A 14831-nucleotide genomic window follows, 5' to 3' on the forward strand; every position below is an offset into this window, starting at 1 on the left:
AGTAACTGATTCTGACACAATTCACACTCATGCACACCACTGCTTGATCGATGGTGTACTTACCTTTGGATTACACCAAACAAATAAATCAAACAGCATTACTTCAAAAGGAACACAAAGGAAGTTACTCTATCATCCAAACATTGATGCATTATCCAAAACAAAATAAACATTTTATGAGTAACATCCTATTTCTTTGGTTTGTTGATGGTGGAATAGAGGTCACTGGCATCATTGGTAACACCAGCAGGTGAGGCAGCTGTCACTGTGCTGTAAGTCACAGTGTCATCATCATCACCAGCCTGTATGAAAACATTATTAGATGTTTTTAAAGATAAAAGCTGACAGGAGGTTTAAAAATCGCAAACTTACTGCTAAGATGACGGGGTAGGGACTAATAAGTGTAAACTTCTGCCTAATACTTTTCAAACAAAAGAACGGAATGATATTTTGTAATGATTGTGAATGCACATGTTTGAAATAAAAATGAACAGAAACCAAACGGAACCGAACATCATCCATATAAAAGTCAAAATCTTACCCGGGCTTTATTCTTGGTCTTCTTGGTGAAGCTGATGGAGGCATATGACACACCATCATCAGCATCAGTCCACATCGTGTCCTGATTGGTTCCTGGACCAGATTCAGTGTCTGCAGGGTTTAGGCTCAGTCCCTGCAAAAATACAGTTTTATATTTAAAATCTGTTCAATGTAAACAACAACTTTGACCTGAAGAATATTTAATTGACGGATTCAACTTATTTGCAAATGATTTTTCTTCCTTTCAATCTTTGAATCTTTTATACACTGAACTCATCACTAAAGGTCATTTAAAGACTCAGTCTGGTATAAAACTATAGAGTTCAAAGATGATGACATAAATGATTGAATAAGAACTTATTGGAAGATTTGTACTCACCGTGTTGTTGCCACATTGTGTTTTGTTTTCTGAAAAGAGAAAAAAAGATGAGTTTACTTATGAGTCAACTTATCATAAACTTTGATCTGTAAATGTTTTCACCTTTAGTTTTCTTCCATCTGATGATCACCACAACAGTTATTAAGAGAGCTGCTAAACCCACAGGAACGATGATAAACCCTGAATGACCTGGAGAGATTATTAAAACATGTTAAACATGATACTGAAATTCTCCACACATAGTCAAGTCTCAGTCTGACATCCAGACTTCAAAAAAAGAGAGATTCAGTCTCTACCTCCAGGTGGAATATTTGGTGCTGTTGTCAGTGTCCCTGCTGATGTCTTTAATTCCTCTCTTGTTGTCCATGTGTTTATTTTCACGGTTGGTTTAATTGTTGATGTTGTGGATTTTGTTGTCGATGATGTTTTTGTGGTGAACTTCACTGTTGTTGATTTAGTTGTTTTCACATCTTCACCTAAAGAAATATAATAACAACGTTAAAGACACTGACAGTAAGAAAAGGCTTGAAAGTAAGTGAACAACAACAGAGAGGAAACAGTGGTGAGATGTTTAACAGTCTAACAAGTCTCATTTTTGTTGATGTCTCATGTCTGAGGATATGTTCTCTTTATCTTCATACAGACACTCAACTGTGAGTCTACAGTGTTCATATGTCAACACAGAGCTGTTCAAGATGCTTTATCATTGTTCTCATGTACATACACTGGTGAAGATGGAGATATTGTAAGAGAAAAGCAACAATAGAAAAATGAACTTCATCACTGTGATCATAATTATTGTGGTGTTTCAGTTTGTTGTTCTAACAGGACAGTTTGAGCTGAAAACATTAAGATGTAAATACTCACTTTTATTAAAAGTCAGATAAATCCTAAAGTCTGAACCTTCTTGTGATCCTGTTGCTGTTTTGAACTGTCTGCAGGTGTAAAGACCAACATCCTGATCTGTGACCTTCTTTATAACCAGAGAACAGTCTGCAGAAAGACTCAGTCTGTCTGATTTAGGTTTGACTTCTTTATTCTGCCCAAATTCAAAGAGTGCTACTGTGCTGCTTGAATAACTGAAGAGCCAGGTAGTACTGCTACAGTTATGCTGACCTTGTATCACATTTTTACAAGGCAGAGTAACATCATGTCCACGTTCAGCTGTGACAGTTTGATCAGTTTGATTTTGCTCAGTTGTTCCTGTTGAGAAAAAGAGAGAGAGAAATGTGAAACATCAAATATGTTATGAATATGAGTGTTATGTTTATAATGTGAAGTTTATTTTAAATACAACACAACTTTAAGTTTCAACTTTAGTTTCCAAGAGTCAGCTCAAGTCAAAACTTTAACCATGACTGCCTCAGTTAAAGGAAGAATAAAGAATCCAGTTTATTAATTGAATGTGTTTCTATGTACACTTACCTTTAAACTGAAGCATCACTATCAATAATGAAGACATTTGAATCCATGTGAATGCAGCCATCGTGCTTCTCTGTCTCTCTCAGTCTCTGTTCTTGCTCTCAGAGATGAATACAGCATCAACTTCCTGCTCACTTCCTCATAGTGACATCACTCCTTTTCTTTTCCTCTGTTTCTAAATTATTTCAGTTTTTAGCTTTTGTGTTTCCTTACCTACCCCCTTTCTCTTAAAGTTTTTCACTAATTTAATATCTACATTTTTTTAACTTTTATATTCAGTGTAATTTGCAGACTCTCGTGTCACCTTTTCCAGGGACTCTACCTCAGTAGAAAATAATCCATAATAGAATAGAGGAAGTTAAAGGTGTGAAGACTGTTAGATGAGGTCAGTGTTGACATTCATGCAGCTCTTCTGTACATTTGGTTTATTATTAGAAAACAGTTTCCATGGTGATGTTTGTCTGCATACATGAATGAGGTGAAGGTTCAACTTCTTCACACACCATGATTTCACCTTTAATGCTCACAGTGAAACATGAAGATACTGGAGCAGTCACCACTGTTGCCAGCTCTAACAGTGGTGACTGCTCCAGTCACAAGGACACAGATGAGAGGTGTTAGTGGTCAGATACCTGTTATTTCTAATTTTTCTCAGTAGTTAAGAGGAAATGTTTTAGTGAGAATGTGGGTTCAACAGCAACAGTGCTCAGTAAGTTTCATGATGACCTGATGATCTTCTGACACATCTACAAATGTGTGACTGAACTGTCTTTAAGTTTCACACCTTCTTCACCACATAGCACATCCTTTAATCCTATTTTTGAATGTTATATGGGTGTAATTTGCAATTATATAGTACCTAGTATCACGGGAGATATATTTATATGTTATTTAGAAAAGACTGTTTAGAGTTCAGTTCAAAAGGAGCTGTTTAAACTAGCACGATAAATATTTAATACTGAAGATTAAAGAACATGAAGTTAAACTGGAGACAATAATAGTGTTTTGTACTGTGGTCTGAACTTCATGGATCAGATGTGTGTGAGAGAGAAAGAAGCACAAAAGATACAATAAAATCAATCACAAATACTTTTGACTTTTTTTGATTTAGTTTTATTTTCATACCCCAAATCAAAGAAAAATAGTTACAGATAACATTAAAGTTATAATATAGACCATGTTACGGCCCTGAGACTCAAAGGGAGCGAGACTGCCTGTTTTTTATTCAAGCAAATCCAAACGTGCTAGGACTAGTGGATGACTGGTTACTTAGAGACCTGTGCCGGCCCTCTTCTATGCAGACTGAAGTGTGACAGTCCACACGGACGATTGGCTACCTGGGGATCCCATGATACTCCAAGAGCCAATGAGTGGCTGATTGTGTCCATCTGCGGTTATAAAAGGCTGAAGATCCTTCAGGCTACAGGGCTGCTGCTGAGAAGTGAATGTGCAGTGCCGCCTTCACCTGCCTCTCTTTTTAACTTTGTTTGTTAAACCCGGTATAAGGTTGAACTTAGTTTGATTTGAGTTTTGTGATGCTAGCTTGCCTTAGTTAACCCTTAGCTTTTACGTTTTGTCTGTGTTAATGCTTTACGTGTTAATTGGTTCCCCAGTGGTTTGTTAAACAGTCCTGTTGGTCTTTTGTTTGAAGTTTGCAATAAAACCTTTTATTTTACTCAATTTTCATGTGAGGCTTTGTGTATGTTACTCCCCTCCTGTCCCCTAGCAGAGGGGGTGGTAACAAACATAACATCAAAGACCATCGATAAAAATGAGGAATAAAGACGAGCAATCAACTACAAAAGAAGAAATGTAAACAGCAGTGATGAACATGTTTTTCTGATCTTAGTGTTTTACCTTTTATTGTTCTAAATATCATCAGCCTTAGCTTGATAACCAGCAAGGAAAGTAGAAAACGAAAAATGTTATGAATCCTATTCTCAGAGCTAAATGATAAAATAACCATGTGTAGGGCTTGTCATATTGGTACCATGCCATTTACCATAAATAAATATGGGATAATTTATTATCTGAAAAAAAATGCATGTGAAAACAAGTTTTGGCTTCCAAATATGAGAATAAATCCAAACTTAAATGTTTTAAACATCAGTGGATTCTTTCCTGTGATCAGTTGATGTTGAAGTTGTTGATCAGTGAAGTCTGACAGAAGCAGAAGAGTCTCCACTGTTTTCATGGTTCACTTTACTGCCATCTTTATCATTATGAACCTGTGGAAAACAACACAGCACACTTGTCTGTTTACAAATACCAAATGAAGCTTATACATAAGTTCAATGAGGAACATCTGTAATCATTCATCTGCCTGCTTTCCTGGGTGTTTAGCTGCTTGTCTGTAATTCACATCATGACCACTTTTCCATTCTGTCATTCACAATACTGATATAACTCTTTTAGGCAGATCGTCGTCTCGCCCACCTTATTCAAGCCAGTCAGCCTGCACTCTGTTTAAATCTGTGCTCTCTGTCATTCTGCCTTTCAGACTCATTCATGCAACCCACCTCTTCTTCATCCCCACCTCACAGATGTCTGAGTCAGAGCTCCATCCAAGCCTCAGTCTTCATCTTCACCACCACCAGGATCTAGACTCCAGTGGCTGCTGTCCTAAATCCTATCAACACTGGGATTCAGTTCTGCCATGATGGGTTATCGGAGTCTAATCGCCAAATGCATTAATTTCTCTATCTAAATAAATCATGTTCAGTTATTTCAAGTGATCTCTCCTTATCCAAATGCCCAAAACTCATCATTGCTCTTTAAATACAAAACTTGTTTAAGCTTAACTTTAGTTTCCAAGAGTCAGGTAAAGTCAGAAGGTTAAAAGTACATCATGACTGTCTCAGTTAAAGAAAGAATAAGGAAGCAACACTTGTGATAATAATCCAGTTTATTAATTGAATGTGTTTCTATGTACACTTACCTTTAAACTGAAGCATCAGTATCAGTAATGAAGATATTTGAATCCATGTGAATGCAGCCATCGTGCTTCTCTGTCTCTCTCAGTCTCTGTTCTTGCTCTCAGAGATGAACACAGCATCAACTTCCTGCTCACTTCCTCACAGTGACATCACTCCTTTTGTCTCGTATTACTGAAGAATTATTCACTTAATAGCTTTTAACCATCCTTAGCTCCATCTCTCTCCCAGTGTACACACAAAATGAATAATTAAAAAAAAAAAAGTTATCTTTTATATTTAATCTTTTTTGCAGACTCCCCTGTCATTCTTTTAAACGGACTGTACAACAATGGAAAAATTTGTGATCAACAATAGAAATGAGGAAGTTAAATGTGTGAAGACTGTTAGATGAGGTAGGTGTGGCATTAATGAAGCTGTTGCTTACATGTTGACTTATTATTAGAAAACAGTGTTCATGGTGGGTTTTTTCAGGACACATGAAAAGAGGTCAAGATACAAATTCTTCACACACCAGAATTTTATTCTTAATGTTCACAAGGAAACAAGATAATATTGCAGCAATGACCACTCCCATTCTCCCATTCTGACCTCCCATTCTAGATACTCTTGGAACCACATCAGCCCACAGTCTGACAGCGAAGTGCTCTAGTGGGGTGATACAGCACTATGAGGTCATTTTTCATGGCCGGGAGCCCAGTAGGTAGGAGTAGACCCAAAAGCAGACTAAATGGACAGAAAGATGATGATTTTAACAAAACTTTATTGAACACATCTCCAAAGTTGATTCTGTTCATCTGGACGTAGCATTTTGCGGGAGAAACGTTTCGTCACTCATCCAAGTGACTTCTTCAGTCTCAGCTGACTGCAGGTTTCCCCAATCTTATAAACAGTACATTTGCATAATGACTGAAACCAGCCCACTGAAGGAACAATGGGCTGGGAGGTTAGTTCCTTAGTCATAATTATGCAAATTCCCATGACCATTGATCAACAATCACTGACCAAAACCCACTGATCAAAGAACACTGATCAATGGCCATGAGTACCATTCACAGAGTGTTGGGGAATGGCTGCAATCACAGCATTGTAAGATGGCGAAAGATGTACCCTTAGGCCCCCTCCTCGATTCAGAGATGGTCTTTCCCTTTTCACGTAAATGGCCTCCTTGACTCCGCGCTCAAACCAGCGTTCCTCCCTGTCCAGGATGTGCACATCCTCATCATCGAAAGAGTGTCCACTGGCCTGTAGGTGTAAATAGACTGCAGAGTCCTGGCCTGACGAGGTGGCTCTTCTGTGTTGTGCCATCCGCTTCGCTAGAGGTCGTTTGGTTTCCCCGATGTATAAATCCTGGCAATCCTCCTGGCACTCAACAGCGTACACTATGTTACTCTGTTTGTGTCGGGGGACCCGATCCTTTGGGTGGACCAGTTTTTGGACTGAAGAAGTCACTTGGATGAGTGACGAAACGTTTCTCCCACAAAACGCTACGTCCAGATAAACAGATTCAACTTTTGGAGATTTACTTTCCTGGATGATTGAGAATGCATCAAGATGTTTTAACCCACTTTGGCAAGGACTGCCTAAAGCTTGTACGTCAGTATGAGCAAACAGCACGTAAGATGGCGGACTACAGGAACCACCTGAGATTCAGCCTCAGATGCCGACAAAACAGGATTACTCCTAAAAGTCTGCAAATGAGCTCTTCAGTTAAAGGCTTCCGGGCAACAAAAATCCTCCAGAAGACACAGCATCAGTTGCTTAATGAACGGGTGAGGCAGACAAATTTTACCATCGACATGCTAAAATCTCAAGAGGAGCGGATCCGACGGAGACTGACTATGCTTTTAGATGAGAATACTCTTAAAAAGGTGTTTGACTTCACTGAGAAGGCTCGTCTAGCACAGCACAAGAAGTCTAAGAGCAGGCAACAAAGGAAGTTTGACTTACTTGTTGTACGTCGGAAACCACCGCAAAATATGGAGAGTGTCCTCAGTGGCCAGAAGAGACAAGGATGCGACACGGAGGATGTGGACAAGTGGGTGAAGAATTTGTCTGACAGACAGCTCACCCAAACAGAGAAAAACATCCTTGCTAAAGGGTTGAATTTTGCCGTCACACCGAAACAAATCCCGCTAGTGGAGCTGATCACAGCCACAGAAACAGCAATTCGCAACAACAATATTGCAGAAGTGGAAGCAGAGCAACTACGGACAAAAGTTTCAGCCTGTCTCAGCAATGCAAAGCCCCCAGCATCCAACATCACCATGGAGGAGAGGAAGGCACTCACTTCACTTAGTGATGACAACAACATTATCATGCTTCCGGCAGACAAGGGTAGGTGCACAGTATTGCTTTACCAGAAAGACTATCATGAGAAGATTTTGTCACTACTCAGTGATGAAAATACTTATGAGCCCCTGAAACGAGACCCAGGAAGTGGTTACAGGAAGAGGGTGATAGACTGTCTGAAGCAGTTAGAACAAGACAAGGCTATTGACCGGACCTCATACCACAGGCTGCACCCAGGGGAGTCTACACCAAGTCTGTATGGTTTACAGAAAATATATAAGCAGGGTGCACCTTTAAGACCAATTGTCTGCATGATCAACTCGGTCACCTATAACATCTCCAAGTTTCTGGCTTCGATCCTCAACCCGCTGGTGGGCAGCTCTGAACACCACATCCAGAACACCCTGGATTTTGTTGAGAAGGTGAGAGATGTCATTATGGAGGCAGATGAAACCATGGTCTCGTACGACGTTACATCTCTCTTCACTTGCATCCCAGTCACGGAAGCGTTGGAGGTAGTCCGTAAGAGATTACAGGATGACGCCAACCTCAGCAACAGGACCACTCTCAGCATCGACCAAGTGTGTTTGCTTTTGGAACTGTGTCTTCATTCCACCTACTTCACATACAAGGGTCAGTTCTACAGGCAGAAAGATGGGTGTGCCATGGGCTCCCCAGTTTCACCCATCGTGGCCAATTTGTACATGGAAGAAGTGGAAAAGAGGGCGTTGCTATCCTACCCTGGAACACCACCAAGCCATTGGTTCAGATATGTGGATGACACCTGGGTGAAAATCAAATCTCAGGACGTACTACATTTCATGGATCACATTAACTCGGTGGACCGACACATCAAATTCACCAGGGAGGATATGAAAAGTGGCAGGTTAGCCTTCTTAGACTGTGAAATTTCCATCAGTAATGGGGGACATCTAAAAGCTGACGTGTACCATAAACCTACACATACGGATCAGTATCTAAGGTTTGACTCTCATCATCCACTGGAGCCCAAACTGGGTGTCATCAGGACGCTACAACACAGAGCGAACACCATCCCCACTGACACAGCGGCCAGGGAGGCAGAAGAACAGCACATCAAGAAGGCCCTGAGTAAATGTGGTTATCCCAGCTGGACTTTTGTCAAAGCTGGGAAGGCACCTAAAGAAAGCTCCAGCCGATCCAGGAGAGAAGGGCAACCGCTGCCCAAGCGAAAACCTGTAGTGATCCCATATGTGTCAGGAGTATCGGAACAGTTGAGACGCATTTTTTCTCGACACTGGGTCTCTGTGGCTTTTAAACCCCAAAATATGCTGCGCCAAAAACTGGTCCACCCCAAGGATCAGGTCCCCCGACACAAACAGAGTAACATAGTGTACGCTGTTAAGTGCCAGGAGGATTGCCAGGATTTATACATCGGGGAAACCAAACAACCTCTAGCGAATGCTGTGATTGCAGCCATTCCCCAACACTCTGTGAATGGTACTCATGGCCATTGATCAGTGTTCTTTGATCAGTGGGTTTTGGTCAGTGATTGTTGATCAATGGTCATGGGAATTTGCATAATTATGATTAAGGAACTGACCTCCCAGCCCATTGTTCCTTCAGTGGGCTGGTTTCAGTCATTATGCAAATGTACTGTTTATAAGGTTTGGGGAAACCTGCAGTCAGCTGAGACTGAAGAAGTCACTTGGATGAGTGACGAAACGTTTCTCCCACAAAACGCAACGTCCAGATGAACAGATTCAACTTTTGGAGATTTACTTTCCTGGATGATTGAGAATGCATCAAGATGTTCGCTCTGTCTTGTAGCGTCGTAATTACACCCAGTTTATGCTCCAGTGGATGATGACAGTCAAAGCTTAAATACTGATCCGTATGCGTAGGTTTCCGTTACACATCAGCTTTTAGATGTCCCCCATTACTGATGGAAATCTCACAGTCTAAGAAGGCTAACCTGCCAGTTTTCATATCCTCCCATAGCCTCCCAGCCCATTGTTCCTTCACTGGGCTGGTTTCAGTCATTATGCAAATGTACTGTTTATAAGATTGGGGAAACCTGCAGTCAGCTGAGACTAAAGAAGTCACTTGGATGAGTGACAAAAAGTTTCTCCCACTGAAAACGCTACGTCCAGATGAGTAGAATCAACTTTTGGAGATTTACTTACCTGGATGATTGCATCAAGACATTTATTGAACACAGTGAAATGAGACAGGTGACATGGAGAACGTAGCGAGAGTCAACTGAAACAGAGGGATGGTGTTTAAATCCAGAGCTAAGGAGAGGCTACATACCTACGCAGTGGCAGGACCTCACAGCACAAGCATACTCCCAAACTATTATAAGAGTGTTTTATATTATTATAAAGGATGTTTTGTCAGTTATATTTTCAAATGTTAAGATGTCAAACAAAGGGAGAACACACTATGGCTCATGTTCAAACAAAGAAAGTTTGTTCATCAAAAATGTATTAATCAAACAGACATAACATTGTTATCCCCTCCTCCCCCCACAACAAATACATGTTCAAAGCACCACAGTGGTAGCCCAATATCACACAGAACTGTCACATGATATTAAACAGAAGCTGTAAACTCAGCTCTGTAGAGTGGGCAGTCACTATCAAGCAGTTCATATCAAGTTGTAGATTCAAGCTGCTTTTCATACTTTTGTCCACAACATGGAGCCAAAGAGCACTGTGTTAAAAAGCTTTGAGTAATGAACCCTTTTTTCATTAGAAGCTTTGCTGCTTCTGAAGGATTCATCACTAGCAACCAGCATCCAGGTGATTGCACTGTAGGTGAGATTAATTGGAGTTTTGGCAAAGGAACTGGTGGAACAAACAAACGAGGACAAGTTCAAGGTAAAGAGCATAAAGGCCGAGTTAACACTGTGAGGTAGCTGATTGCTGTTGATGGATCACAGGTGGGAGAAACAAGTGAGGAACCAGGGCTCCACCCTCGTGGGTGCACACAGGGAGACACAGGACCCAAGCTGGAAAATACCAGACACTTGCTCAGACCATGACCCATTAAGATAAGATGTTGGCTGATTATTCAAGACCTTGTATGTGAGGAGCAGGATTTTGAATTCAATTCTGGATTTAACACAGACCCAATGAAGGGAAGCAAATACAGGAGAAATATGCTCTCTTTCTAGTCCCTGCTGTATCATTTTGGATCAACTGGGGGCTTTTCGGGGAGTTTTTAGGACATCCTGATAATAATGAATTGCAGTAGTCCAGCCTAGAAGTAATAAATGCATGAACTAGTTTTTCAGCATCACAGGATATTTCTAATTTTAGAGGTATTGTGCAAAGAAAGCAGTCCTACATATTTGTTTGTATCCTGGTCAAAAACAACTCAAAGGTTCCTCACAGTGTTACTGGAGGCCAAGGTAATGGCATCCAGAGTAAGCATACAGATAACATTTAAGTTATATTATGCAGCTTAACATCAGTTACTGACTGTAAATGTCATTAACACTCGTGTCTTTTCCCAGGCACGTGCAGAGAGGGTGGGGGGGGGCTTGAGCACCAGCCCCTTTCCTGATGGGCACCCAAAGTGCCCTTTTGTTGAGGCAATTTTTTATTTTTTTTTTAAATGTGTGTGTGCGGAGTCCTGTCTGTGCCCCTCAACAATAATATTTAACTATCAATCACAGTTTTACTAAATAAAAGGATCTAGCTTGCATCAGTCACATGATGACCATTAACCAATGATTGCCCTTGACAGCAGAGTGCGTTGGTCACGAGCTGGGAACAAGCTCACAAAGAGCACCCACATTTTTCTGCTGGGGGGGTCTGGAGCTGTAGGAGAAACTCAGATTAACTCAGAGACACAGACTGATGCGACAAACCCAGTAAGTAGGTGTACAGCGCACACTGTAGTCTATAGCACACAGGAGTATTGGCTTATTACGTACACGTTGATAAGTTGTCTTGTGGCAACTGAAGAAACAAATGAGCGTGCTGTGTGTGTAACATCGCGACAAACATTATCTGTCCTTTTATTAACTGCACAAGTAGTGCTGGTCATAGCTGCTAGCTGACTGGGTAAGGCTGTCATGGGTCTGTAGCTTTTCCTGCCTTTCTGGAGGGCTTATATTACACTTAAAACGATCTAATATGCATATCGACATAATTATAGATTATTATAATTGTGATTTTTAAAAAACACACCCTGTATTTTAAAGAACATACATTAAGAAATAGATTATATTAGATTTATATTTTAAATATGACAAAATGCTTATTTTACAGCAGTAAAATTATTGTATTTCTACAGTTTAAAAATTTAATAAACTTTCTGCCTGTACAGAGTGGAGCTCTAGTAATAAATAATAAGGGAAGGATTCTGGATCAGCACCATGATGGAAACTTGTGCCCACAGTATATACAGTATTCTGAAGAAGGTCTAAAATGTCACTGTATGTGCGTGTGTGTGTGTGTTTATGTGTATAGAATTTTTTAATTATTACTCATGATATAACATTGTCCAGACATGGCTGGTAAGGACATGAGGAGGAAACAGTAGGAGCTGTGTGAGGCTACTAAAGGCAGTGGATCCCTCAGCAGCTGGATTACAAAGAGCACAGGTAACATTAACACATGTACCAGTTGTTGGAGAGGTATAAAAATAATAATAAGCACAACTGGAATGTTTTGCTTCTATAACATTTTTCTATCATTATTTTATTATAGATTAAGTGCAAGAGTTGTTAAGTGTGGATAATTAATTATTGGTTATAGCAATAGCAAATTGTGCCTTGTTCTCAGATGGACAGCAAGTGGAGAGTGATAGATGAGATGAGGAGATGAAGGAGGAAGAGAAGCAAAGAGTGATTCACAGGCAGAGCCGAGTTTATTTCTCACAGTTTTTTGTCACCTTATGGTTCCAAGTGCTGTCACCAATCTTTGCATTTTGTTTTTATCTCATAACACTTGTTTAATCAGCTCATCTCTCCTATGGACTTTTTAATGTCTACAGTCTCAGATCAACACAGCCCTGCCCTCCAGCACTATCAGCAGAAGGAGCAGCAACAACCATTCAACAGCAACATTGTACCCATCTGGTAAAACATAGGCTATGTTTGCTTTGCCTTGTCGCCACTTGACAACGGTGACATAGGATGATGTCATCCCATATTAGATTCTTGATGAATGTGTGTTGTTGTTATTCAGCCTGGTTCAATGTGCCCCTTTTTAACTTTGAGCACCCGCCCCTTTAAACATCTCTGCACGGCCCTCTCTTTTCCCAGTCTCAAAGAGAGAGAGAGAAAGCAGAGATCAGGAATAGAAACAAAGTGTGAAAACTAACAAACATACTAGCTTCTAAATATGAGATAAAATCAAAACTTTTTTTTTTTTTTTTTTTTTTTTTTTTTTTTACCTGTCTGACGACTTTCGCAACCAGAAACATGATCTGAATGAAGTTTTGTGCCGAACACATCTGCTTTGCCAAGAGGAGCTCGGTAAACTCTCTAAAGGCTCCTCTTCTTAGTCCTTCTTTTTATTTAATTCAATTATTTTATTTTTTATGTTAGTATTGTGGCGGACCACCAGATGGCTCCACTCACACCCAAGTTGAAGGGAAGAGCTGGGTGGAGATTTTGGCGCTTACTGTATCTTAAGTTCTGAGAGACAGTGTGTGAATAAACAGTTGGAGTGAGACACAGGGACCTCTCGTGTCGTTATTTCTTACCTCCACATTGGTGACCCCAGTAGCGAACATGCTAAGGCTCGACGACGACGCCAGCTCCGGCCTGGAAGCATCGGCTGCCGCCGGATTTGCACCTCCGCCGATGGCTGCTTTTGCTGTGGCGCTTAAATTGCCGGATTTTTGGCTTCACGATCCCCCTTCATGGTTCGTGCACGTAGAAGCTCAGTTTGCTCTTCGTGGAGTTTCAGCCGACGATACTAAATACCACCATGTGGTGGCTTCTCTTGACCCGCTGTCAACCCGCCGCGTGATGACTCTCCTCCGGGACCCTCCAGCCCAAGGCAAGTACACCGCTCTCAAGGCGCTGCTGCTGCGGCGTTACTCCCTCTCTGATGCTGAGCGAGCCGAGAAACTCCTTTCCCTCGCGGGCCTGGGCGACGGCACCGCCCTCGAGCTCATGGAGAGCATGCTGTCCTTGCTGGGCGCGGATGATGGAGGATTTCTCTTCACCCACCTCTTTCTCCGACAGTTGCCGGCTCCAGTGCGCGCTGGCCTTGCCAACTCCCCGCTATTGGCCACGAAGGATTACCGCTCTCTGGCGGAAGAGGCAGATCGCATCCTCCTTGCTACCAGGAGTTTCGGCGTCCAGGCGGTTGTTCAGGACTCACCAGCGTTTTCCCCTGCCTCCTCACCGATGCTCCAGGGACCCTCCGACTCGTCCACGGTGGCCGGAATCGCTGCGCGGCAGCACCGCGGAAAAGGGCTTTGCTTTTATCACCAGCGTTTTGGAGTGAAGGCCCGGCGCTGTCTCCCGCCTTGCAGTTTCCAGACCCAGGGAAACGGGCATGTCAGCGCTCGGTAGCAGCCGCGACCGCTGGCAACAAGGAAAGGCTGCTTTTCTTAGAGGACTCACGCTCGGGGAGGCGTTTCCTGGTGGACTCCGGCTCACAGAAGAGCCTTCTTCCCCGGCTGGCTCGGACAGGCTAGCTGAGGGCTGCGGGCCATTGCTAACAGCGGCTAATGGCTCTCCCATCAAAACCTTCGGTGAAAGGTTGGTGACTGTTTGCTTTCATGACCGTGACTTTCAGTGGAACTTTGTTGTTGCTGCTAGCTCTGTGCCTATAATAGGCGCTGATTTTCTTTGTGCTCACGGACTGCTGGTTGATGTTGCTAACAGACGTTTAATTGATGCTGTGTCATTTTCCTCATTACCCTGTTTTACTCGGGGTGCTCAGCCCGTGGTGCATGCTAACTCAGTGGATTCGGGTGACGTTTTTCAATGTTTGCTTTCTGAGTTTCCCTCACTCACTGTCCCCACTTTCTCGAGCACTGTGACGAAGCATGGGGTGGAGCATTACATAACTACAGTAGGGCCCCTGGTTTTCGCGCGCGCGCGCGCGCGCATCGCCTCAACCCTGCTAAACTGGCTGTCGCTCGGGAAGAATTTGCCACCATGGAGCGCCTGGGCATCGTGCAGCGTTCGAATAGTGACTGGGCTTCTCCTTTACACATGGTGCCTAAATCTGATGGTCGGTGGCGACCTTGTGGGGATTTCCGCCGTCTTAATAACGTCACGGAGAACGACCGTTATCCCATTCCCCACATCC

The 14831-nt window shown here is 42.2% G+C and overlaps 1 protein-coding gene across 2 annotated transcripts in view; it reads right to left on the bottom strand.

The window, feature by feature from the left end:
• LOC106097546 (mucin-3A) overlaps window positions 1-14831 on the bottom strand; it is a 326173-nt gene that overhangs the window by 59883 nt on the left and 251459 nt on the right. For both annotated transcript variants that reach the window (XM_025899271.1, XM_025899272.1), the window contains 2 exons: window positions 1216-1395; window positions 1022-1108 (listed from right to left, as the gene is read on the bottom strand). In XM_025899271.1, the coding sequence (XP_025755056.1) occupies window positions 1022-1108; window positions 1216-1395 (267 nt within the window). The remainder of the gene's footprint in view (window positions 1-1021; window positions 1109-1215; window positions 1396-14831) is intronic.

The sequence above is a fragment of the Oreochromis niloticus genome, linkage group LG15 (genome assembly GCF_001858045.2).
Source record: "Oreochromis niloticus isolate F11D_XX linkage group LG15, O_niloticus_UMD_NMBU, whole genome shotgun sequence".
Lineage (NCBI taxonomy): Eukaryota > Metazoa > Chordata > Actinopteri > Cichliformes > Cichlidae > Oreochromis > Oreochromis niloticus.